General features: G+C 42.5%; 1 protein-coding gene across 1 annotated transcript in view; it reads right to left on the reverse strand.

The window, feature by feature from the left end:
* Positions 1 to 8,490: 8,490 nt before the first annotated feature.
* The window catches only part of LOC133625824 (olfactory receptor 1P1-like), a 33,001-nt gene continuing 14,599 nt past the window's right edge, over positions 8,491 to 26,892 (reverse strand). Inside the window, 4 exon segments of the mRNA XM_062000408.1 lie at positions 8,491 to 8,905; positions 22,820 to 22,884; positions 22,886 to 23,005; positions 23,007 to 23,080. Coding sequence (XP_061856392.1) covers positions 8,491 to 8,905; positions 22,820 to 22,884; positions 22,886 to 23,005; positions 23,007 to 23,080 — 674 coding nt within the window.

The following is a 26,892-nucleotide window of genomic DNA, read 5'->3' on the forward strand; positions in this document are numbered from 1 at the left end:
GTTTGGTTTTTTTTTCTGGTGTGCGTTTTGTTCTGCCTCCCCGGACGCCCATGTGTGCGCGGGCGCGATAACGGCCCCTGCATGGTGACGGCCGGCGCTAGGGGAGACGAGACAGGAAAAAAAACCCAAACCCCAGACAGCAAAAAAAAAAAAAAAAAAACCTCAAAACCCCACGTGTCCCGTACGGATCTCGCACCTGGACCTCGGTGTGGTCAGCACCGGGCCGAGCGATCGCCGAACGCTGCCGCGGCACGCCAGGGCCCCGGCGCTGCGCGGCAAGGGCTGCAGGCCACGCCGGCAAAACCCGCGGGACCGCAAGGAACGCGTTAGCAGAAGGTCATTTCCATCCCCGGACCTCCAGGCTCGGGCCCAGCACGCTTCTGATGTGCCGCTCTGCTGTTGCCTGGGGTGCTGGCCACCTTTTCCCCCTGTCCTTGGGAGATGTTGAGCCCGACTGTACACAGCCCCAGACGACGTGGTCTGACCCACAGAGTGAAGCCTGCTTTGCGGGTGAAGTAGGACTGCAAAACGCCCGGGGTTCTCCCACTCACCTCAGGGCTGTTCTGTCTCAAGAGTTGTGTCTGTATGCTCTGCGTGCCTGGGAGAACCTGCCTGCTCCCGCGGCCCCTGCCTGTGCCTTTCCTTGGAGCCATAGCACTCGCCTCAGCCTCTTCCCCAAGGGAAACTGCCCACATTCCCCATCCCTCCCCATGTCTCCCACCTGTGCGGGCGGCAGCCCCCAGCTTAGGTTTGAGTCATTGTATAGCAGATATTTGCAATATTTGGTTTTCAAGACTGACGAGAGATGGGCACGCAACATGGAAAAGCATTTAGTGAGATTGAAAGGACCTGTATTTCTGGTTTCAAATGTGAGATCTTTACCAAATACCCATGGTTTTATTGGGAATTCTTCCTTCTCCAACCCATTTCCTCCTCCAAAGCCCCTGCCAACTCCATACCAATAACTAGCTTCTCCTTGAATGGCCCTGCCTGGTGTTCTGGCCACTTGGCACTTAATACCTACTGACCTATGCTGTTCTCTTAAGCTTTCTTTTCTTTTGCCCAGTTTTGCACATTGCCCACCCTCCTCACATAGAGACAAGGATGCAGAAAGCAGGTATGTGCTTGCATTTGCAGCCCAAGTGTGCACCAACCATCCGTCATTCACACCCTGCATGGTCTTCCTACTGGCAGTGAGTGGCTTTTTCCTGTTTTTAGTATTATGTAGTGGTTTTGCCTGGGCCAGGTTTTGGTAGAGGGTGGGGTGTTACAGAGGTGGCTTCTTTAAACAAAGCTCTGCCAGAAGCTTCCCCTATGGCTGATAGGGTAATGCCAGTCAATTCTAACATGGACCCCACAGCTGACCAAGGCCTGGCCAATTAATGACTGAGGTAACACCTGTGTGATTAACGTATTGGACAATGGGAAGAAGTCACTGTGCAGTTGCTAATTGGCAGCAGCAACGGGGAGTGAGAATGTGAATACATCTCTGCCAACACCAAGATTAGTGGAGGAGAGGGAGGAGGATACTTAGGCCCCGAAAGAAAGACTCCCTTGTGACCATGGTGAGGCAGGTTGTCCCCTTGCAGTCCATGGAAGCCACCAGGAAGCAGAGATCCACCTACAGCCCTCGGAGGACCCGACACTGGAGCAGGTGGATGCCTGAAGCAAGCTCTGACTCTGTGGGGAAACTCACACTGGAACAAGTTCCTGGCAGGTCCTGGGAGCCTGTCGAGTAAGAGGAGCTCACACCAGAGCAGGTTTTGTCAGGCTGGAGCAGTCGGTACCTGAAAGGCTGTTTTCCTTGTGAGGAGTTGGCCCCATGGGAGGCCCCAGACTGGAGCAGTTCATGAGCAACTGTAGCCCATGTGAAAGAAGCACACTGGAGAAGTTCATGAGGGACTGTCTCCCATGGGAGGGACCCCACACTGTAGCAGTGGGAAGTGTGAGGAGGTCTCCCCCTGAGAGGAAGCAGCAGCAGCAAAGTCCATCTGACAGCAACCCCCATCCCTAATCCCCTGCACTGCTGGGGGGGAAGGAAGGAGAGTCCTGGGAAGAGGGAGGGGTCGGGGCAGATGTTTTCAGATCCAATTTTATTTCTCATCTCCCTGTTCTTATTTAATAATTCAAACCTTTTCTCCCCAAGTTGAGTCTGTTTTGCCCGTGATGCTAATAGCTGAGCGATCTCCCTGTCCTTATCTTGACTCATAAACCTCTCATTATATTTCTCTCTCTCCTGTCCAGTTTAGGAGGGGAAGTGATATTATGACTTGGTGGGCACCTGGCACCCAGCCAGGACTAAACCGCCACATACTGCAATGAGGGTAGTTGAATTGAGGATAAGTGGACCCCCAGTTTTCTTGCCAGATTTGGTGATAGTTACAAAATATCTTTAAAACATCATGATTAACTCTTTCCGCTCTTTTCTCTAGGCCAAATAACCTCAGTGTCCTTAGTTCGAGGATACTGACTGGATACTTTTCTAGTTACAAATCCTTACATGCAACATCTTGCACAGAGCAGCTGACAAAACTCTTGTCCCATGAATCACATTTAACCATCAACAACACGTAGGCTATTTCTGAATTAACTCTCAACAATATCCCCTTTAAGACTTGTACTTCTCATATCTCATCTTGTGTACCTTATTTTTAACAACCCAGCGGCACAGTTAACCATGTACTGTATGGTTATGTAGATACAAACAAGCATTACTATCACAACTATTAAGTTGCTGTTAATTTCTTAACCCAGGCACTTAAATCAGGGAACCAGAACCTAAATCATCCCTTCAGGAAAGTGATGGATACAGGACCATAGACCTTGAATTCAGTTTGCTGATGCTTTGCTGGCATTGCAGCTGGAGATCTTTTGGGTACATCAGTGTGCACATCCCCTGACTAAGCTGCAATATAAGTGTGACCTGAAACATCCTCAGCTGCCTGCAGTCCCCAGAGTGATCTGTTCCATTTGGGTTGGCGGATGTAACACAGGCTTGTGGGAAACAAAAACATCTTTGCCCTTGGACCAAAATAAGATGATATAAGACATTTCCAGCAGTGCTAATTATCTCTGTTCAAGCAGCCAAAGTGAGCTCCTCAGTTGCTCACTCCTTAAATGCTGCTGATTTCATTTACTAGATTTTAATTGACTTTGATGGGCATATAGGTGCTGACTGACTTATAAATACCAACAGCCGGAGTCACAGTCTTGGTCTGAATCCCATTCCTATATCCCATTGACTGAAGTTCTATCCTTACATTTTACTTTTGTGATGGGAGGAACTGAGCACCATGGGATGAACTATATCAATATGCCAGCAATCTGTTGGTGTACTTTTCCTGAAAAACCGTACAACTTTTTCTAGGGTTTGTTTGTTTGTTTGGGTTTTTTCCCTGACTTTCCTGGAATTCTGCTGTAAGGTAGGTTTATGTATGCTAGAGTCATGTGACCTTATGACAGAGATTCATTTTAGTCATGCTTGAAAGCTAACCATTGTGTAGAAGAAGCTAAAAAGGCTTAAAGGTTTTGTAGCAAATAAACATTATTTGGATTATTATATGGATTATTTCTGTAGTCTCTGTAGCATTCAATGTATTCCTTTATTCATTACACAGATTATGTACATTTCTCAGTGTATTCCAACAAAAGCTAAAATGTCCCAATGCTTTATAGCCTTTGAAGAATGCATTCATTCTTTGATTTTTAACCTTTCAAATGTGAACTGTTTTCAGAAAATCAGTGAGACTATTTAGGCAGAGGTACCTTGCTGAAGAATTGTTTTCTCCCAAATGTGTTCCTCAGAGTCTGATTTACTACTTTGCTTCATAAGCTGTAGATGCTTGGCTTCAGCATAGGAGTCACTCCTCTCTAAGAAGAATCCTCCAGTCCATCTCTTTGCCAAGGGACTGAACTTTGGCTTTCAATGTATCCAACCAGGGGATTTGCTCCCTGTAGTTCCTCAAGGCTAAGGTGAGTCAGAGATTCCTCAAATTTTTCATCTGGGCCTTCTTGAAGGCAGGAATATTTGCTTTTTCTCTGTCACTGGGAACCTTCATGATCTGTCAAATACTGGTCTTGCAATGGCATCAGCTGCTTCCCTCAGCACCTTCCACTGCATCCATCCACGGGTTTGAGTGGGTTTAGTTTATTGAAGTACTCTGTCACTTGATTGTCGTCTGTTGTGGGTAGAACTGCCCTTTCCCAAATTGTACAATTGCATTGCTTCTTTAAACAAAGACCCATTTCAGAGCAGGAAGGAGTGGATTTTTGTTTATTTTGTTTTTTAAATACATAGTTTTACAAGAAAAGTATATTCCTGAAAGATCAAGAAAAGCTTTTGTATTGTTTCTGTAGACAGACACAAGGCAAACATCAGCAGCTGAAACACTCATTTACACTTCCCTTGCGATCTATGAGTAGAAATAACAACTCTCAGATGTTATTTTTGTTCATTCTTGAGAAGTCATCTAAAATAAGCTAAATGCTGGAAGTACTGAACTCTCCATAAAAGTCTTGACATATAGCTCAGACACCAGTGTACACTGCAGACATCTGGAGTTCTCAGATGCATTCTCTTCTACCCTTTAAAAACAGAATCACAGAATGTTATCATAGAATGGTAGGGGTTGGAAGGGACCTTTAGAGATCATCTAGTCCATGAAATAACGTGAAATAACTGTTTTTTGTCTTGAGTCATCTATACCAATAAGACTTTTTCTTTCCAATTATCATTTCCAAATAGGATAGAAAACACTGCTAAACTCAAGTTTTCTAGAGAAGCAATCAAATATTTCTGGCCTTTGTTCATTATTTCAACATATTGGGATGCTTTTTTCTGCCTTTTGGGTAACACTTCAGGGCTGAGAAGAGTTTCCTGTAGGATCCTCAAGAAATAGCAAGATTCAGCATCTCTGAGCTACACGCTGTTTTCAGTGCTTCCTGAGAGAGGGACCCCTCACTGCATTCATTACCAAGTCTACTCAGAAGACAAAATGTTTCCCTGGGTGTTGTGGCAGACTGTGAACAATTTGAATTAATGAAATAGAATTTTTTTTAAAAAAATCTTTTGCCAATAGAAGCAACAAAGTTAATAATTAAGTTAAAATTTAAATTTAAAATCAAGTTTAAATGGCAAACTGTGATTCTCTATTTGAAGATGACAGTAGGAATAAAATACCCTTTGCTAGATGCCTTATTTGAAGGAGGCATCCTCCTGTCTCGATGGAGAGAAAGGAAGGCCAAACCCAACCAGACCATTTCTTTTAGACATCTATCTGAGGATGGATGTATCCCCTTCTGAAGACAGCTATCTCGTTTTATTATTGGACTGTTAGTAGCAGCATGTAATTTAGCTAAAATAGTTTAATAGGTAAATTAGATGATTGGATACATTCAAGTGAAATGGATCAATGCAGGGTAAAGGGATCGTACTTGAACTACAGTTCTTCAGAAACTTGGAAGTTCAGTGTGATATTTTACAGAATCACAGAATGGTAGGAGTTGGAAGGAACCCATGGAGTTGGGTTGGAAGAAGATCATCCTGTCCAGCCCCTTGCTAAAGCAGGTTCACCTAGATCAGGTGACACAGTAATGTGTCTGGGTGGCTCTTGAAAACCTCCAGAGAAGGAGACTCCACACCCTCCCTGGGCTGCCTGTGCCAGGGCTCCCTCACTGTCACAGTGAAATAGTTTTTCTTTATGTTTAAATGGAACTTACTGTGTGCCAGCTTTTGTCCTTTACCCTTTGTCCTGTGACTAGATACAACAGAAAAAAGTGCCATCTCATCCTCTTGACATCCACCTTTTGAATACTTGTAAGTATTAACGAGATTTCCCCTCAGTTTTCTGCAGGCTAAACAGCCCCAGTTCCCCCAGCTCTTCTTCATAAGAGAGATGTCTTCTGATGATCCTGATGGCCCTGTGCTGGACTCTCTCCAGCAGTTCCCTCTCCCTCTTGAGCTGGGGAGCCCAGAACTGGATACAGGACTGCAGATGAGGCCTCACCAGGGCAGAGGAGAGTAATTTTTGATGTGTCGTAGATCCACATTGAACAAAGTATGCCCTGTAAGGTAAAGAAACCTGGTAGCAAGTCAAAGATAGATTCATCATACCTGTCTTCAGGTATCTGTAATCCAGTGGTTTAATCACTGTTGACATACCTAATGATCCACAGGAGATCTGTCCTTCTGAAATATAAGATGGGCCTGGATTTCTCAAAGGGCACTGAAGGCCTGTGTTTGCCAAGTGGTTTGAGTCTTAAATTTCTAAATCTGAGATTGTCATAGAGTCATTTGATCTGTCAGCAAAACAGAGAAATGGACACTCTTAATTCATCATAGCCTCAAAAATCCAAAAAGCAGGTAAGACACAAGGTAGAAACACCTTTTGCTATTTAGTATGTATGTTGGGAAACTTGGTGTAGAGTTTGTATTACAGATGTTTAAGTGTTAATGGATATCCATCACAGTAAATAAAGCAATGTAGACATTTATGGGCCTGGTTAATTTGACCTATTGTAGATAGATGCTATGGGACAGATAGATGTGTATTCTTGAGTTCAGAGCTCTAGTTAGTTTCCTAAACTTAGCCAAGACAAAATATAGATTTTCTCATTTCATACAGCCTTGTATGATGTGGCACCTATTCCTTCCTATTTTGCTAATCCCCTCCCCAGTCATTCCCTCCTCCAGACCCAAGGATGTTTCCCATCAGCCATTTCTTGCTCTGGTAACTGCTTTTGAAGCTGTATCTGCCTTACTGTGGTGACCTATGCCTAACTACTTCCATGTTGTCTCTTCTATGCTGTTCATTGCAGTGCTAGATGCTTTAGTGAAGCTTTACGACCACTATTCCTTTTGCTTTTTAAACCACGTTAAACATAAGAACACACACAGCAATAACAATTCCATAACCTACAGAAGATTTCAAAAAGATTTTCCTATTTCCTAATTGTTATCAAAACCATTAAGGCTACACATGCAAAATGAACAGTTCTCAAGTTGGTAAAGGTGATCCTTTTCATTTATCTTCCCTCCACCAACAGTCAAAAGAGTGAGCATTTATCTTTGGAAGTTGTTGCAATGTTATTGTTTCACTTGAAGGTTTTGATCAGCCTGGGAGTTGATCTGCTGGAGAGCAGCTCTGCAGAGAGGGACCTGGGAGTTCTGGTTGACAGAAAATTCAACATGAGCCAGCAATGTGCTCTCATGGCCAAGAAGGCCAATGGCATCCTGGGATGCATCAAGAAGAGTGTGGCCAGCAGGTCAAGGGAGGTTCTCCCCCTCTTCTACTCTGCCCCGGTGAGGCCTCATCTGGAGTCCTGTGTCCAGTTCTGGGCTCCTCAGCCCAAGAGGGACAGAGGACTTCTCGGGAGAGTCCAGCACAGGGCCACCAAGATGATCAGGGGACTGGACCATCTTGCTTATGAGGAAAGGCTGCGGGAACTGGGGCTGTTTAGTCTAGAGGAGAATGTGGGGCATCTCATTAATATTTACAAATAACTAAATGTTGGATGTCAGGAGGTTGGGGCATCACTTTTTTTGGGTAGTCTCAAGTGCCAGGACAAAGGGTAACGGGATGAAGCTGGAACACAAAAGGTTCCATTTAATCATAAGGAAAAACTATTTCACTGTGACAGTGAGGGAGCCCTGGCACAGGCTGCCCATGGAGGGTGTGGAGTCTCCTTCTCTGGAGGTTTTCAAGAGCCACCCAGACACATTACTGTGTCACCTGATCTAGGTGAACTTGCTTGAGCAGGGGTGTTTGATCTCTAGAGATCCCTTCCAACCCCCACCATTCTGTGATTCTGTGACTGTCAGTCCAATGTGGATAGTATTTAATAAAACTTAGATAGAATGTCTGCACTGTGTGTTTTTCTTTATGAGCCAGAATTTCTTTAGTATATTGAATTGAGCCCTTTTAGAGCATATTAACCAAAACCAGGCATCCAAAACAGATCAGATGAACCACAAACCATGTTTCTCACTTTCTTAATTTGCAGTGAAGGGATTCTAGATAACTAGCTGGGATGTAGACATTGACACCACAGCTGTAAAAACTAAGAGTAATCTAGAACCTAACATTAATAAGGGCATGGTCTGTAAAAGTCCCTTACAACTCTTATAAATTGAGTTTCACCTTATTCTGAGTTGAATTTTGGCTGTATTGAGGAAAAAGAAAGCAAGCAGGCAGACAAGAAGATACCACCTTGATCTACATATACAATGCCATTCACATATACACATACATACATACATTATATATATATGTATACATGTACATACATTTACAATGACATTCATGGATTCAATTTTCCTATTGTACAATGTTCACTACATATTCATTTTCTTTCTTCAAATGATAGGAAGATTATTTACCTACTTTGTTTCTCTGCTTATTTATTTTTAAGATATACAGCTATTTATTTCCAAACTTCATTTAAATTAACTATGTTCAAATGCCATGCAATTGTGTCTGAATCTGCAGCTCATTAAGGATTATCACCTTCCTTTTTTTTCTTGGTAATGGAAGGCAGCCCTCTGGAAGCCAGCAATTTACCCAACTGTTTTTGCAGAACTTCCTTTACTTCTTTGTTTCTCAGACTGTAGATGAAGGGATTGAACAAAGGAGTGAGAATGGTATAAAAAAACAGAGAACACCTTCTTTAGAGATGCTTGGTTATCATGATGAGGATGTACATAGACAGTTAATATTGACCATTAAAAAGAATCACCACAGTAAGATGTGAGGAGCAAGTGGAAAAGGCCTTTTTCCTTCCAGTGACAGATGGAATTCTCCTGACCATGATAATAACATAGAGATAGAATGAGAAGGTCAACAGAAAGGGAGGCAGTGAGCACACACCTGCCACAACTGGAGTGACAAGTCTTGCCAGATGAGTGTCACTACAGGAGAATTTTATCATTGGGAACAAGTCACAGAAAAAACGTTCAATTTCATTAGGCCCACAGAAATCTGAATTGGAGATCAGGAATGTCAGTATAGAATTAGAGAGAAAGCCACTTATCCAGGATGCAGCACATAGCTGGAGAAAGAGCTTGCCATTCATACGGCATGGGTAGTGCAGGGGTTTGCACACCACTAGGTGCCTGTCATAAGACATCACTGCAAGAAGATAACACTGTGCAGCTGCCAAACAACCAAAGAAATAGTATTGTGTAAAATGCCATCGACTGAAATACTTCTGTCTCCTCCCATATAGCTAAGTAGCATCCTTGGCAAGATATTTGAGCTGTAGCAGATTTTCAAGCAGGCCAAATTACCCAGAAAAAATACATTGGGATGTGAAGGTGCAGATTAGCCACCATCAGCACAATGATGAAGAGGTTTCCGGTTTTGGTCGCAATGTAGATTGACAGTAATAGTAGGAAGAGAAAAGAATCCAGTTCAGGACAGTTTTCAAATCCCAGGAGGATGAACTCTGTAACAACTGTTTTGTTTTTCCACTCCTGCTTTGTCATAACTTTTGTTCTAGTGATAAAACAGGAAATGTTAGCACCGATAAAGACCTTGACAGTTAAGACTCAAATAACGAAAGCATCTTCACAAAACAGACAGACACACAAGGAGCATAAAAGTCTTTGCATTATCAACATTGTCACTTGATTTCTCACATTCTGAGAGTCATATTACTTTTTACTCCACGTACTCAGAAGAGTACTTCAATCTGAAGTAATGCCCTTGCTTCTTCTCTGGCACAAGGGTGCTTTCTGGCACTTTTCCAACCTGTGCAAGCAAAATAAAAATCAACTTCTTTCATTAGATGCCACCAAAAGTTTTGCTATATTCCTTTCTCTTGTGCAAAAAAAGAAATATTTGGTGTGACTGATTTTGTGCTAACAGAGAGGCATATTTCCATTGCTAACATATATCGATGCATATTATGTATTCACTGTGTCTATGTTACATGCCCTTCGATGCAGATATTCTTCCTACTTGAAAGAATCTGAAAGAATCCAACTTCTACCAATGAAAGTAAGTATGAATATCTATCTATACCATCCTCAGGATATGGTCACCCTGCCAGTTGTCTTCACAGATCTAGCACATCAGTTTTGCCATAACTATTTGATCATCTTCAATGGGATTAATGTCAGTCACTTAACTTGGAACATCTGCATCTAAGGCTGCTCTTACAGTCTACAGGGAGAAGCAAGTGCTTTGGGATATAATCCATCCAGTGTGTTTTATATATTAACTTTGTATGAGCAAAATAATAAAATCTAAGGAAATTATCAGTGTCTTTCCATTGACAATAACAGGAGCTTAGATATTAGCTCAGAACTCAGCATGATTACATAACTTAGTAAGATTTACACACTTCCTTTAAACCCCCCAATTCTTAGTCAATTTGCCAACATCTGACAACTGAAAATGTTGGAAGTGTGTTTCTGTTTCAATCAACAAACCTTTCAGACCAACACTGTTTATTACCTGAAACCACAGGAACATTGAAATCCAATTTAAAAATCTTTTACTCCATGTATCTTTATTTTCCTTAGGAGATTTATTTTCTCATAAAAAAAAAAAAAATAGAGGTCCTTGTTTGGCAAAGACTCTCCCCCTTCAATCATTTCTTTTCTCTTTTTTTTTTAACCAACTGACTATGCCAGCTCTTCTTTTCTGTCCTATCTGTTCCTCCCTTCACCTCATTCCTTAAAAACCTTTTCAGAGCTGAGACTAGTGAAACACTCCAGGTGATAATCAAGCAAACAAAAGGTTTGGAGAGGATGTTGTCATCAACCTCATATGCACATAAATAACCAGTCTTTTCAATGTGTGCTCTGAGTGGAATTGCATTTTCCTTTGCTCACACTTTGATTACTTTTGGGCCTCGATCGAATTATGTTAATAGGTAGGTGATAACCGAGTGAAAGATTACTATGATGATCATCATTACTACCAAGTCAACTGACTTGTGCCTGTATTCAGTGTCAGGCAGCTACCTGAGTGCCATCTATTTCAGTCATCCTCTGCAGATGCCACTTGATCTTCTTCTGTGGGATGATTGTTCCTAGCTGTGGTATCACAATTAAGTGAGATGATTGTTCCAAGTCCTCATCCTCCTAGCTCTCATTTAAGTAGGTCAGGTAGGTTGTAATTAGTCAGTGTTCAGACTGCTTAGTCTTCAAGACCAGACAGAAACAGCTTGATGAATAAATATCCCTTGGCAAGGCCCAACCTTACATCAGCTTGGTGAACCTCAAAAAGAACAAACAAACAAACCCTTAAAAACATAGGGAAATTGAAAGACCACATGAAAGTCCAAGAAAAACAGAAGAGGAAGTCATATTATGCAAAGACCACTAGATGGGAATGTGGTCAAAACAATCTGAAATTCCTATCGCAGTGACTTAGGCCTGTGCAGGTGGACAGTTGGTCCTAGCTGAACTTCAGAGACTGAGTTTTGATTACTAACATGAGACTGAATAAATCTGTCTCAAAAAAACAAAACCTGTCTGTTGAATTTCACAAGGGATACCCTTAGTTTCCCACCAAGTAGCCGCTCTGTCAGTTCCACAGTAGAAATAAAACACTTGTGTTCAACCAGACAATCTCAGCTACATCATTGTCACAATCTCTGTGTGTGAGAGTCATCTAGAAGTTTTAGTTTGGAGGATAAGGCACACTAGAAGACATGTGCCAGAATGCCACCTTATAATTAATTCACACACAATTAATTCACACATTCACACATTAATTCACATTAATTCACACAATAATTCACAGATTATTCCAGCTTCTAAGTATCTAGAAGATTTCTGTCTTCCTTTTGTAAACCTGAGAATGATTGTAGTGCTTGCTCAGTAAGTAAAACACTTGAGTCCTAGCTGCCATGTAGCTCGAAGAGTCATTACCCTCAGCTCCTTACAACCAGGTGGTACTCTGGTTCCAAGGCTAAGGCATGATTCATTGTAGCTTCACTTGCATTCATCTTAATGAGTTCTGCCATGGAGTGAAAAGTAATGGAAGGCTCATGAGTGCTGAGGGACTCAGCCAGGGTCTGTCCCTATCCTCAGTGATGTTCTGTGCACATTGTGTTCAATGTAAAACTCATTATCTGCTGCTGGGACAGAAAAGGTAGGCACCATGTCTCAAGTGAGTTTTGACATTTGGGTACATGGAAAGCTTATATATGGTGCTATTGTGAATTAATGTGGGAGAGAACAAAATTAAGATTTTATGAATTATGATTTTTCTGAAACAATCCTACTGTAATCATGTAACCTCAATTCTGAACTGCTTTGGGATATTGTTCTAACCAGGCTCTTCAACTGCATTCAGACCAAGGAGCACCTTGCCAGTACAACTAGCATCTTTGTGATGGATTTATTAAAATTTCATTTTACTTTTGAGCTATGACATTACTTGAAATGCAAGGCAGCCAGCCATATCAAGCATTAGCAGTAAGTAGGTCCCAGAGACAGGCAATAAAAATGAATGCTTTTAGACTGTACAGAAAAGGAATTTCAGAGAAATGTACAAGAGCTTCTCACTTGTTGGACATGGGTGGAAATCATTGTAAAGATGAAGTCAAATAAGAATACATAACCACAAAATCTGACTTTTGTTCACCTGAACCTGAAGGTTAAGACTTCACATGGCCAAATGTGATGCTGAATAAACTCAAGTTAACTTTGCTTCACACACAACCTTTTCTCTTCCATGAAACTCAAGCATATTATCTGCACTGGAAGTTTGTTCAGACAATATGCCAATGTCATCTTAGGCTAATTTGGTTTTTTTCTTGCCTGCATTTTACTCAAGAAGGTTGCAGGTCTATTGTAGGTGTTGCATCATGTCTGACATCAGTCTACAGAAGTCTCAAACAGAATAAGATCTAAGTTCATGTAGCTGAACCCTGCACTGAGCCCCAGAATCCAACACTTAACATTGCAGTTTTTACCATGTAGGCCTGTATACCACTCTGATGTGTAAGATCCCATTTATAGTCTATGGAGATTTAGTCAATATGGCCTGGAGAATTATTCAGCTGGTCATCCTTCAGTGGGATTCAGGTGCCAAATAAAGGAGTCAAATGCCATTTCATACACTCTAGGTTACCACAGACCTCCTCATAAAAATGGTATGGCATAAGACCTGTGGAAGATTGTTCTGGGGTGACAGTTGGGGTTCTGATGCTTTTGGGGTATCTGAAATAGTCCCAGATGCCTATGTTCAGACAGTTTAATTAAGGTTCTAGCTCAAGAGGCAACTGAATTGGAGACTTCTAGAATTAGATGCCTGAGTTTGGGTGTCAATTACTTACGAGGACTCAGTTCATTATTTGCAAAGTTATTTATAATGGATAAAAACAACCTTTGGGAATATCATAGCTGCTCACACTGGGAAAGAAGTATCCATTGATCCTCAGCAGGAACAACAAATAGGTGGTCTTTTCCCCTTTAATTTAGGAAAGTAACATCAATAATAGAAAGTCAGACGGACAAGTGCACTGGCCCCAGTGCAACCCTGGATGTTCATGATGGGCACCATCTTTTCTCAATCCTATATCGTCAATAACAGGTGCAAAAAACACATCTATTGCTAAAATGATGCATGGTGCATATGAACAACTTAATTATTGGAATAATTTCAGTTTCTTGTCTGACAAAATAATGGAAGACCAAATTATCAGAAAAAATATGATACTTCTGCTTTTAAAATTTTTGCCCCATTTTTATCCTTTTTGTGATATTTGACATGTGTTTGAAACTGAAGTGTCAAAAACACTCAAGAGATCTGGGGTCTAGCCCAGAACATGCTGAACTGTCTTTCCAGCGTAGATAGTGCAGGAAGTACTTCAGGGTTTGATATCTGCCAGGGAATCCATGCTGGTAATCTGTTTGTACCATTGATTTGGCCTACTCTGTCTTTCACCATGGGGTGCTGGTATAGCAGATACCCAGCTTGCAGTACGTTCATTGGGTATCTAGTTGCCTTTAGAAAATGGAATATTCTTGGAAATCATATGTGTGGAGAATGGAGAAAGCAAAATTTATTAGTAAATTTCAGTGCAGTATTAACATATTATAAATTTTAATCAAGAATGTTATTGGGAAAGTTCTACCCAGTTGATAAAATACTTAAAATTTCCATTAATAAAAGGAGATTTTTTTTATTGTTCATACGCAAGAGCATATAGTATCACAAGAGACTTCTTGGCTCCCTTAGGTATGGGGATTTATTAAAGGCAAAGCAAACATTTGGGAAGATCATCCTCTTGGCTTCCATATAGAGACAATGAAAAGAGAAGACAGCCTACAGAACCCATGTTACATCTCCCAGTGTGATGTGAGCTGTAAATGGCTGCCGTGGAGGTAAACCTGACAAAGGAGAGTGTGCAGGCTTGGGAAGAAAGGAAATGAGGAACTGATGAGAAGGTTCATTTCTCACTTTCTGTGTTTTTCCGTGGAAAAAATTGCCCATGTGCTGGACCGAAAGGCTCGGCAGTTACTGACGTGGTTTTTTATGCCAGTCACAGCTTTTTCCAAATGTCCCAAAATTTCTCAAGTGGCCAGACATTGAACAAACTGAACAAACCGCATAGGCAATCCTCTCCACACCTAAAATTTCCCTACCTTATAAATCCAGCGGGTCACCCAACATGCAGAATAGAAGAAAACTGGTGTGAAGACTGTCTGGTTTCAGAAAATGATCTGATATGACCACAAGCTAACGTCATAGTTTAGGTGAAGGCAGTTTTGAACACCCTTGCCCATGCTGGTGCAGCTGGATGATCTGCAAAGGAGTGTAACTATATAAATATGTATACAGAGAACAAAAATTAAGAAGGTATGCCTCTGAGGCATGGGGAAAAAATCCAGGCCACTGAACCAAAAGTGACATGTAATCATCCATATGTAGAAAAGAAGAAAAGTGTCTTGTTCCTGAGGCATACCAACGATGATTGAAACTGAGATAAGACAATGTTTTTTCATGAAAAATATTGCTGAAATGGTTTAGGAGTTGGAGTTTTAAAGGAGTTATCAAGACATAGAGATTGAATTCAAGAATTAAATGGAATAGTGTATCTTTACAATCATGCATGGAAAAGAATTTTTTAAATTTTATATTACATTTTAGTTTTTGCCTTTGCCAAGATTTAGTGTGATGTTTACATAATTAATTCTCCCGGGATTCTGCAATTTAGCTGTCCTTTAGACCCCTCTCTTATTGCTCCTCCTGTGCTGCCTTCTGCTCTGAAAGCGCATATGTTTCTCCTAAGGCACAGGAGAATGACTGACTACCTTATAAAGATGTTCTGGGTCTCCCAGTGCTATTCTTGTGTCATGGGATGTTTGTGCTCTGTCTGCCCATGCCAGAGGGATCTTGTGGCAGTGTGGGTGAGAACCAGGCTGCACTACAACTCCAGATATCGTGTACCCCTTCCTTAGGAGCCACTTGTGTGAGTGCTGGTGGTGCTTCCCTTGGGAGAAAGATGATGGAGACATCTGTACCACTGTTGTGGTTTGACTGTTTTCATGACAGTAGTTAGTACTACCTTTGAAGCTTAGCTTTGCTAAGAAGAGAACATCCATCTCATTTGAATATCGATGGTGTGAATTAGACTTTTAGGCGTTGCTTACACATCTAAAGTAAAGTGACGTGTCTAAAGTAATGTGATTTTACTCTATATGACAGGACATCATGGGTCAAACTTCCCACAAATTTACCAGCTAAAAGTTTGTAATGCAACCTGTGGCAGATGCTTTGGCTTCCTTGTAGACAGAGATAGGGAGCTCCTCATTCTAGATGTATTGATAGTGCCACTGTCCCCTCACCAATTATTTGGGGATCAGAAGGAACCTGGGCACCGCAGACACCAGTGGTGGCCACCTTTTCTGTTAAGTTTAGCCGCCTGAGAAAGAAAGCATTACATTGCCAGGAACGTGGAACTCCTTGGAAGACAGCAGAAAGTCACAAACACCCCTGCCATGTGATCTGGCTGATTCCCAGATACGTGACTGAGTCAGGATGATCGAGTCACTCTTTGGAGGTGCTCATTTGTTTCCAAGGCTGTAGAAAGATTGTAGGTTTAAGTCATAAACTTAGAAAGATAACTATGATCTCTTAGATCACTGTTCTTTCTAACAGTATTGAGTATACATGTCCAGGTTTTAGTAGGAAGAGTTGCAAGGTGACCACTTGTGGGAAGGGGCCAGGGGTACAGCTGGGCCCATCAGCCAAGTTGGTGGCATCTCTGTAAAACCATGTTCCAGAAAGGGCAGGATGTGCCAGTCAGAGAGGAAAGGCACAAGCATAAAGAGTGAGAAAGGACAGAGGGAACGTTACTATCAGGTGCTCCATGATGCCAGTGGGACGAGATATTTAATCCACTTCATTCTTTTGCCATCTAAAAGGAAAGGTACTGAAATCAGGATTCACAAGACCTAGCTTTATCTCTAGAAGTTCAGCCTCTGAACTGGTTCCCTGGGCTCCCTTTATGGTCTGATCTGCTGGTCCACGCATCGATCAGCTCTAATTTTTGCATCTGCTGACTCTACAGGAAGACAGGAAGACTATCTCAGAGCTTGCATATCCAGTGTTTATATCTAAAAACACAACCTTGTATCTGTGAGCAGTATAAGTTTTGGCCACCCATTATGAAATTCTTGCCATCAAGACTGCAGGTATCTCTACCGAAAGGCAGAAGTAACTACCAAAACACAGGCGCGTGTTGTTAGTTCAAAGACTTTAAGGAATCCTGCAGAGATGTTGTAGGGTCTGTGTCATGTTTATCAAGTCTGTGCTATCAGTGATGCCCTCGGTCACTCTAAATGGCACAAGATGGCACTGCTTGGACACCTGAACTGTTGCTTGAATACCATTAGAGTCAGTTTGGTCATAAAGACTCAGATTTTTTACAAGACATTGTTGAAACCCACTTTTTCCTACACATCTTGTTCCAAAACAAAATGCCACAACCTATCGTTACTTCCAAGTGTGTTAAAAAAGTTTGTCAAGTCTTCTGTCTGTCACAGGGCCAGCTGTTCTTAATGGCCAAGAGTGCTGAAGGGACCATGTGAGTGCTCAGGGAGGGTGCAGAAGTCCTGCCTGAATGTCCAGTGAGAAAGGATTGTGCTGAGAGAAAGAAGATCTATCTTGTTTGTAATGCCCTTTTTGGAAGATGGGGTGTTCATCTTTAGAAGTCTTGAGGACTTCTAAGAAAGTATTTAACACAGTCAGAGGTAAGGAAAATAGGCAGGAGAGTAGAACTCAGCTCAAGGTGCTTGAGGTAGTTGTCTGAACGTACACACTTGATGCCATCAAAGATACGCTTTTATACACACACCTTTAGAACGAGTCTTTTAGAGCAAGCCCCTATATTCAGATATTTGTATCATGAAGGGAGTTTGCCAACATGGAGACAAATAAGTCTGGATATCTTCAGGGTCTATTGCCAACATCAAGGAGGCTTACTACATCTTATAGTTGATACCTTGCACGTTCCATGGGATTGGCACAGATGAAACAGAGCAAAAATGACTTCCTGCGTCTTTCTAAAGCGTTTGGTGGAGGACACAGAAGTTTCTTGTATGATTCCTATGACTGCCTTCTCTTAGGCAGCCAAATCACTTTCTTGTGCTTATAGTGAGAGTGTTTTAAATGTCTCACAGTCAGATGCTTAATGCTACATCTTGGATCAGAATTGACTGTCTGGAAAGGATGAAATTTTTCTAAAACCCGTGGATTGCAAATACAAGGCCAACTGGGTCAAGGTATCATCTCCAAAAATCTCAAACCTTTAGCCAGGGTGATTGTCCTCCATTCTCTGCACCTAGGCCTTCAAGCAGATAATTCAGACTACCACTTTATTCTGACCTCTGAAAACAAAGCTAACACATCCCATGTCCAAAGACGTCATATGCTCTTCATCTAACTCAACACAGAACTGCACAGAACACAAAGACTGACAATGGTGAATGTCTGTGTAAAAAAACACAGCACCTAAAAATGAGACACCTACAAGCCGCTGTGACCTACATTAAAATTAGGTCTTAGTGTCTCAATATAAAGAGGTATTTTGTGCTATTAGAAATGTCCATACTTCATGGGACTGAAGTATTACAAAGGACCTGCAAAATACCTGTTGTGTTATGGATGCACTGGTAGAGTCTGGGTAGAATCATAGAAGGGTAGGGGTTGGAAGGGACCTTTAGAGATCATCTAGTCCAACCCCCCTGCAGAAGCAGGTTCACCTAGGTCAGGTCACATAGGAACATGTCCAGGCGGGTCTTGAAGACCTCCAAGGAAGGAGACTACACAACCCCTCTGGGCAGCCTGTGCCACTGCTCCGTCACCCTCACAGTGAAATAGTTTCTTCTTACATTTAAATTGAACTTTTGGTGTTCCAGCTTCATCCCATTACCCCTTGCCCTGTGAGGACATTTAACACGTCTGCAGTAGTCTGTGCAAATGCAAAGCAATTATTTCATTATTGACTGTAATGTGAATCTGGAAAAGTAGCTAGACATGTAAATACATTTCAGTATACAAATCTGGGCAAGATAAGCCACACTGATAAAGCTAGGAGAGATGAAGTTCACATCCATTTTTAAGTTTACAGTGAAATCTAGGCTCAGTAGGAAGATTCTCCTCCACCAAAATGGAAAAATGGATCCTCTGTTGTGGTTTTGCCCAGTCAGCAATGAAGCACCATGGCAGTCTCTCACTCGCTGCCCTCCATTCACCCCCATTCTCGTTAGGATGGCAGAAGCCTCAGTGAAATGGGAGGAAAAAAGATAACCAAGGATGTTATGGATTGAGACAAGGGTAGGGAGGGCTTGCTGCCAATTACGGTTCCAGTACTCGACTTAGAAGGGAGAGTAGGAAAGCTTGTTCTATAAGAAACAGAACAGAATAAAACCGAAAAGGGAGTAGGATGATGAGAATAAGGGAATGAGGGATGTGGTCAGTCCCTCACAGATGGTCTCTGCTGCTTCTCTCTTCTCAGATGAAGACGACTCCTCACACTCTTCCCCTGCTCCAATACAGGATCCTTCCCACGGGACACAGTCCTTAACAAACTTCTCTGGTGTGGGTTCTTCCCAGCAGCTGCGGCTTCTGCCAATACAGGATCCTCCACACAGGACGCAGTCCTGTGTGAATATCTCTGGTGTGGGTTCTTCCCCACAGTTGCAGCTTCTGCAGATACAGGGTCCCACCCACAGGACACGGCCTCTTCTGGGCATAATTTTAATGAACTTTTTTGGCGTGGGTTCTCCCCAACAGCTACAGCCTCTGTGAATATGGGATCCTTCACACAGGACCCGGCCTCCTCTCGCCATAGCCACTGCCCCTGGCACCTCCTGGCTCCTAAGAGTGTAGATCAAGAGGTTCAGAGCTGGAGTGACAGCATTGTACATGAGAGACACCTGCATATCTCTTTCATGAGAGCTTCCTGATGAAGGGGGTGTATAATTGAAGGGCACTGGTGTGTAGAACAGAATCACAACATTGTCTGTGTAGACAGGTTAATATCTCTTAATATCCAGGCTTCGGAAATAAGTAGTTTTATGGTGAAAGCAGATGATCAAACCACGTGCTCTCTAGGAGATGAATCTTATTCTACCATTGTACTAGCTGTATTGACTTCATCTAGCACAGCAAAATGGGGGTTGAGGGACACACATGGACACCTATGTTATAGATAGGCCTACTGAATTAAGGAAACTTTTTGTTAAGTAATAAACTAGACTTCCCCTCTCTTCCCCTTGGTAAGCAATAGTCATGTCTCAAGGAAGATTGGTCCTATTCTAACTCTCAGTTAGCTTAAAGGAGTTCACAAGCAAAACACACATAGTCATGGGTGCAAAAATACCATGAAGTCCTGACTTTTGCATTGATTTTAAACCTACATCTGGAATTTAGTGTACTGAATTCTCAGAAGTAGCTTCCTGTTTTGTTACTGCTCATTGGCTTTTGAGATACGCTACACAACTGTCTAGACTACCAAAGTTTTTGGTACAAATGCAGAAGGATCTTTGTCAATATTCTTTACGACTAGCTTTGAAAAAGACGTGTCCTTACTGCAAGGTTTTTCTTATCTCACAGTTTCTTACGTTGTCTATTAGTTTTTTTGATACTGACTGCAATCAGTGTGTGCTGAGTTTGCGTGTTGGTTCCCATCATTTTCTGAAACACAGCTCGCTAGTTGATCTTTGTTTTTTTAGATGGTTTTGCTGACAGTGCTCTCGATTCCCTCACTAAGGTCATTAATGAATATATTGAACAGTACCAGTCCCAGCACTGACCCCTGAGGGACTCCACTAGATACAGGCCTCCAACTAGACCCTGCACCATTGATCACCACTCTCTGCCTTCTTCCCGTCAGCCAGTTAACAATCCACCTCACTACCTGATCATCCACTTCTCACTGTCTCAGTTTTGCTGCCAGGATGCCGTGGGAGACGGTGTCAAATGCTTTACTGAAATCCAGATAAACCACATCCACTGCACTACCATCATCTGTCCACCTGGTTACATCTTCATAAAAGGCTATCAGGTTGGTGAAACATGACTTCCCTTTGGTAAAGCCATGCTGACTGCTCCTAATGACCCTCTTGTCCTCTAAATGCCTGGAGACAGCACCCTTTGTTCTTGAGGCATTTCAATCTCGGGCTATAGCTGCGGCCTCAGCTGGCCCTGCCTCCCTCGCAAGGGCCGGATCAGTGGAGAGGCCAGCGCCACTCGCCACGTGTATCCCAACTGGAGAAAAATGAACCCCTCAGTGCCTGTTCTGCTTCTCCACTGACTGCTCAGGGACAGTCTGCTCTGGCTCCGAAGGCTGATCGTAGTGAGAGAAGAAGTATTATGTCTGTCACACACAGAAACGTCACACAAGGCCAAGAGGAGATGTGAAGAGCTATTCAGTGTCAGCAAAATAACACTTAAACACTAGTTAGGATGTCAGCCACCTCCATCAATGTGAGTGATTCTGTGCTACTGAAAGTTAGGCATCAATCCCCGAGGCAGAGTCATTTATTTTTGTGGAGTCATAGAATCATAGAGGTTGGAAGGGGCCTTGAGAGATCATCTAGTCCAACCTCCCTGCAGAAAAAAAATATTGTTTGGAGATTAAAAGCATACAAATCTGATAAACATCAATGTTTCTCCCCAGTTTTAACTGATTAGTTACCCCACACGTTTTTCTACAACTGACTGAAATCTAACAAATGTTCCCTGTGCTTCTATAACTACAGTTTTCATTTGTTGAAAGAAAAAAAAAAGTTTGCTTGCACATGACATTTATTTGTGTTCTTAAAAGTTTAGCTAGCTCACTATCTACTAAATTTTCTTCTGCTTTTTTTTCCCATTTATACAAATACCTATTGCCAGCCTGCCTACCTAGCAAATATTTTTTCATCAAGTTGATATTTGTCCTACCTAATATTTGTCTGTTTGATTCTGGAACAAGTGCCATCACTAATCCCTGCCTTTGATCTTATGGTGCTCACATCTGTGTGTCTTCCTATCATATACAATGCAGCCACTGTTGTTTGTATTGGTGTATCTTACAGTCAAGTGAGTTTGAAAACTCATCTTCAAAATATTATGAACTATTATTTGTTTTTTGAATAATTTTATTTATGTCACAATTTTTTGGTACATAAATGTATTTTTCATCCTAACTGAGTGTGCAGGTCTTTTTGCAAGAGTAACACTAGAGGGAATTGGAGCTGTCACTGGATTTGTAATGCAGCATTTCTTCTGAAGATGGTAAGAGGGTTGATTTTTTTTTCCCCTCATGACTCCTGAAATACTCGTCACCCACAAGATGCTTGACCGCAAAGATAACACTGTTTGTTTTCTTTAACAACACCAGCTCCTGCAGGAAAATTGTGTTTATTAAGTTCCTTTGGAGTATATTACTTTAAATTACCAGGCTTGAGTAAGAAACAAGAAATCCCCTGCTGCATCATATGCTCATTAAAAATGAAGTCTAGTTAAACTCTTTCTCACTATTAGCCACCTGATGACTGTACAGAGAATTAATAAGAAAAAGCTTGTTACAGTTTATTTGGTCTATCCAGCCCTCGGGTAAAAATTACACAGTATAAAGGACAGTCACGGGAGTAAAGTTTCCTGGAGTTTTAATGGGGCCTGCAGAGGCCATTAGAGATGGAGCTGCTGCAGGAAGCCTAAGCGGCCCTCCTGGGGAAGCTGATCAGAGCATGGTTACAGGAAAAGAAAGAACGGAATAAGTGCTTTTACCAAGCAGCCCCTTTGGTGTGTTCTGTCAAAGAATACAGGCCAGGTACTGATCCAGAGCAGGACCTTTTCAGGCTTCATCTGCCTCAGACTTGATTCTCATCAGTGTGGAGGGTGCGGAGGAGACCGCCAGGCTCCTGGGAGGCTGCAGTGGTCACAGAGCAGAGATGCCTGAGCACAAATGTGTCATACATCTCTGCTATCCAGTTCCTGGGAGTGCTCTCCTCCCCTCTGCACTCCAGGCTCAAGCAGTGCTGCTCAGTCCTGAAACACAGCCCTCACCATCTTTCTTTTCCTGATACCCCTGCAGCTAAGCCTGTGGGCCCCCAGTGGTCCAGCCACATAGAGATGGTACCCAGCTTCTTCACACAGGGTGCCTCCTGCCCTAGCTGAAACCCCCAACCCACCAGATCCCACTGCCTCACAAATTGCCCCAAGAACCCCTGAACTTCCACTCTCTGTAGACCATTCCCCCAGCTTTCCGGAAATGGTTGGGTGCTCTTCAGCTATAAAGTACACTTCCTCTGTGGTGTGACAGCTTGCAAGTCCCAGCTGTCCCAGCCCTGCCCTCCATCTCTGTTTACTGGGTGCCCAAGCCAATCAACATCTTGAGAACAGTGGCTGTGGAGTAGAAAATGCCCAGGCAGGAAAAGGTTCCCCAGGAGGAAGTACATCAGTGTGTGCAGCCAGGGCTCAGATATCACCAGGGTCACAATGGCACCATTTCCCAGAAGAGTGGCCAAGTAGAGCAAAAGGAATGAGATGAAAAAAATAGTGCTGCAGCTCCCGGATATCGGTGAGGCTCAAAAGAATGAACTCTCTGCCCCCTGTCTGGTTCAGTATTGCTAGAACGACAAGATGCAAAGGCTAAATGTTAAAGTCCCACTGTTGTTTCTGTGCTATTTTAAGCACAAACAAATGTAGAGAAGTGGAAAACTTAACACAGGAAATTAGAGCATAAAAGCTACAGAGAAACTCAACTTCCATATTTCTAGTGGTTACCATCTCTTCCAGTTGGCTATTAGATATGGTGTAAAATTCATTATTTTTCAGAAAATGAAGGAAGAGAATGCTTCAAAGGGCAAAACCTAACACACAAAATTAGAGCATAAAAGCTGCAGAGAAACTCAGGAAATTAACATGGGGTAACAACTTGAATGTGGTCTTCTTCTTTCTGTCTAGAACAGAGGGCAATATTACGAGAAATTAAAATAAAAACTGCCATCTAGGCTCAACAGCAGAATATGTGAGGAGTAAAAGATGCTGCTGCTTCACCTTCTGCCACGTTCATATTTCAGTTCTCCTCACCTGTAACTTCCTGCTACAACCTTTGATCTCATCAACAAAGCTTTTATCTCAGAATATGAATCACTCCTGATGCTTCCTCTCTACTACCGTGCCCATGTTTCATTAAGCTGATTAAAACTTCCACATTTCTAGTGGTTACTGTCTCTTCCAGACATTTCTTTGATCTTAGAAATTGCATTGTTTTCATCAACAGCCAACAGAACATGTTCCAACATGCCATGCAATCACCAGCAGTTCATTAGTGTGTTGCAGAGACTACAGAAGGACAGTTCCTCAGCAGCTTTCTTATTTGACTGTACAGTTTGCCAAGACTGAACTTGCAAGAGCCAAGATAGCTAGTGCCAGATTTTTCACTGCTGTGGGTAAGTCCCAACCACATACAATAAAAAACAAAATAATTGTATTACGGCAGGCAGGCACAAGTTTTTCTAGCTTACACTGTAGACTGCAAACTCCACAAGTGCTTTTCTCTGTACATTCAATGCAGCAATGATTAATATTGATGAAAACAACCAATGAAAAGCTATTTCCAAAAGATTTATTGTATTAAAAACAGCAGTTTAAGATCTCCCCCCCCATTCCTCCTTTCTTCCCAGGCCCAGGTCACTTGGGGGTGGGGAGGGGGCAGGGAATGGGGGATGTGATCAATCTCTCACAGATGAGGAGGAAAAGGGTGGCTGGGCTGCACTAACAAGCAACTCTCTTGTGGAGTTTGCAGTGAAAAAACCTGGCACTAGCTAACTTGGCTCTTGCAAGTTAGAGATATGCAGGTGTCTCTCATGTACAATGCTGTCACTCCAGCTCTGAACCTCTTGATCTACACTCTTAGGAGCCAGGAGGTGCCAGGGGCAGTGGCTATGGCGAGAGGAGGCCGGGTCCTGTGTGAAGGATCCCATATTCACAGAGGCTGTAGCTGTTGGGGAGAACCCACGCCAAAAAAGTTCATTAAAATTATGCCCAGAAGAGGCCGTGTCCTGTGGGTGGGACCCTGTATCTGCAGAAGCTGCAACTGTGGGGAAGAACCCACACCAGAGATATTCACACAGGACTGCGTCCTGTGTGGAGGATCCTGTATTGGCAGAAGCCGCAGCTGCTGGGAAGAACCCACACCAGAGAATTTTGTTAAGGACTGTGTCCCGTGGGAAGGATCCTGTATTGGAGCAGGGGAAGAGTGTGAGGAGTCGTCTTCATCTGAGAAGAGAGAAGCAGCAGAGACCATCTGTGAGGGACTGACCACATCCCTCATTCCCTTATTCTCATCATCCTACTCCCTTTTCGGTTTTATTCTGTTCTGTTTCTTATAGAACAAGCTTTCCTACTCTCCCTTCTAAGTCGAGTACTGGAACCGTAATTGGCAGCAAGCCCTCCCTACCCTTGTCTCAATCCATAACATCCTTGGTTATCTTTTTTCCTCCCATTTCACTGAGGCTTCTGCCATCCTAACGAGAATGGGGGTGAATGGAGGGCAGCGAGTGAGAGACTGCCATGGTGCTTCATTGCTGACTGGGCAAAACCACAACAGAGGATCCATTTTTCCATTTTGGTGGAGGAGAATCTTCCTACTGAGCCTAGATTTCACTGTAAACTTAAAAATGGATGTGAACTTCATCTCTCCTAGCTTTATCAGTGTGGCTTATCTTGCCCAGATTTGTATACTGAAATGTATTTACATGTCTAGCTACTTTTCCAGATTCACATTACAGTCAATAATGAAATAATTGCTTTGCATTTGCACAGACTACTGCAGACGTGTTAAATGTCCTCACAGGGCAAGGGGTAATGGGATGAAGCTGGAACACCAAAAGTTCAATTTAAATGTAAGAAGAAACTATTTCACTGTGAGGGTGACGGAGCAGTGGCACAGGCTGCCCAGAGGGGTTGTGTAGTCTCCTTCCTTGGAGGTCTTCAAGACCCGCCTGGACATGTTCCTATGTGACCTGACCTAGGTGAACCTGCTTCTGCAGGGGGGTTGGACTAGATGATCTCTAAAGGTCCCTTCCAACCCCTACCCTTCTATGATTCTACCCAGACTCTACCAGTGCATCCATAACACAACAGGTATTTTGCAGGTCCTTTGTAATACTTCAGTCCCATGAAGTATGGACATTTCTAATAGCACAAAATACCTCTTTATATTGAGACACTAAGACCTAATTTTAATGTAGGTCACAGCGGCTTGTAGGTGTCTCATTTTTAGGTGCTGTGTTTTTTTACACAGACATTCACCATTGTCAGTCTTTGTGTTCTGTGCAGTTCTGTGTTGAGTTAGATGAAGAGCATATGACGTTTTTGGACATGGGATGTGTTAGCTTTGTTTTCAGAGGTCAGAATAAAGTGGTAGTCTGAATTATCTGCTTGAAGGCCTAGGTGCAGAGAATGGAGGACAATCACCCTGGCTAAAGGTTTGAGATTTTTGGAGATGATACCTTGACCCAGTTGGCCTTGTATTTGCAATCCACGGGTTTTAGAAAAATTTCATCCTTTCCAGACAGTCAATTCTGATCCAAGATGTAGCATTAAGCATCTGACTGTGAGACATTTAAAACACTCTCACTATAAGCACAAGAAAGTGATTTGGCTGCCTAAGAGAAGGCAGTCATAGGAATCATACAAGAAACTTCTGTGTCCTCCACCAAACGCTTTAGAAAGACGCAGGAAGTCATTTTTGCTCTGTTTCATCTGTGCCAATCCCATGGAACGTGCAAGGTATCAACTATAAGATGTAGTAAGCCTCCTTGATGTTGGCAATAGACCCTGAAGATATCCAGACTTATTTGTCTCCATGTTGGCAAACTCCCTTCATGATACAAATATCTGAATATAGGGGCTTGCTCTAAAAGACTCGTTCTAAAGGTGTGTGTATAAAAGCGTATCTTTGATGGCATCAAGTGTGTACGTTCAGACAACTACCTCAAGCACCTTGAGCTGAGTTCTACTCTCCTGCCTATTTTCCTTACCTCTGACTGTGTTAAATACTTTCTTAGAAGTCCTCAAGACTTCTAAAGATGAACACCCCATCTTCCAAAAAGGGCATTGCAAACAAGATAGATCTTCTTTCTCTCAGCACAATCCTTTCTCACTGGACATTCAGGCAGGACTTCTGCACCCTCCCTGAGCACTCACATGGTCCCTTCAGCACTCTTGGCCATTAAGAACAGCTGGCCCTGTGACAGACAGAAGACTTGACAAACTTTTTTAACACACTTGGAAGTAACGATAAGTTGTGGCATTTTGTTTTGGAACAAGATGTGTAGGAAAAAGTGGGTTTCAACAATGTCTTGTAAAAAATCTGAGTCTTTATGACCAAACTGACTCTAATGGTATTCAAGCAACAGTTCAGGTTGCAAGC

Source organism: Colius striatus, chromosome 7 (assembly GCF_028858725.1).
Source record: "Colius striatus isolate bColStr4 chromosome 7, bColStr4.1.hap1, whole genome shotgun sequence".
In the NCBI taxonomy this organism is placed as follows: domain Eukaryota; kingdom Metazoa; phylum Chordata; class Aves; order Coliiformes; family Coliidae; genus Colius; species Colius striatus.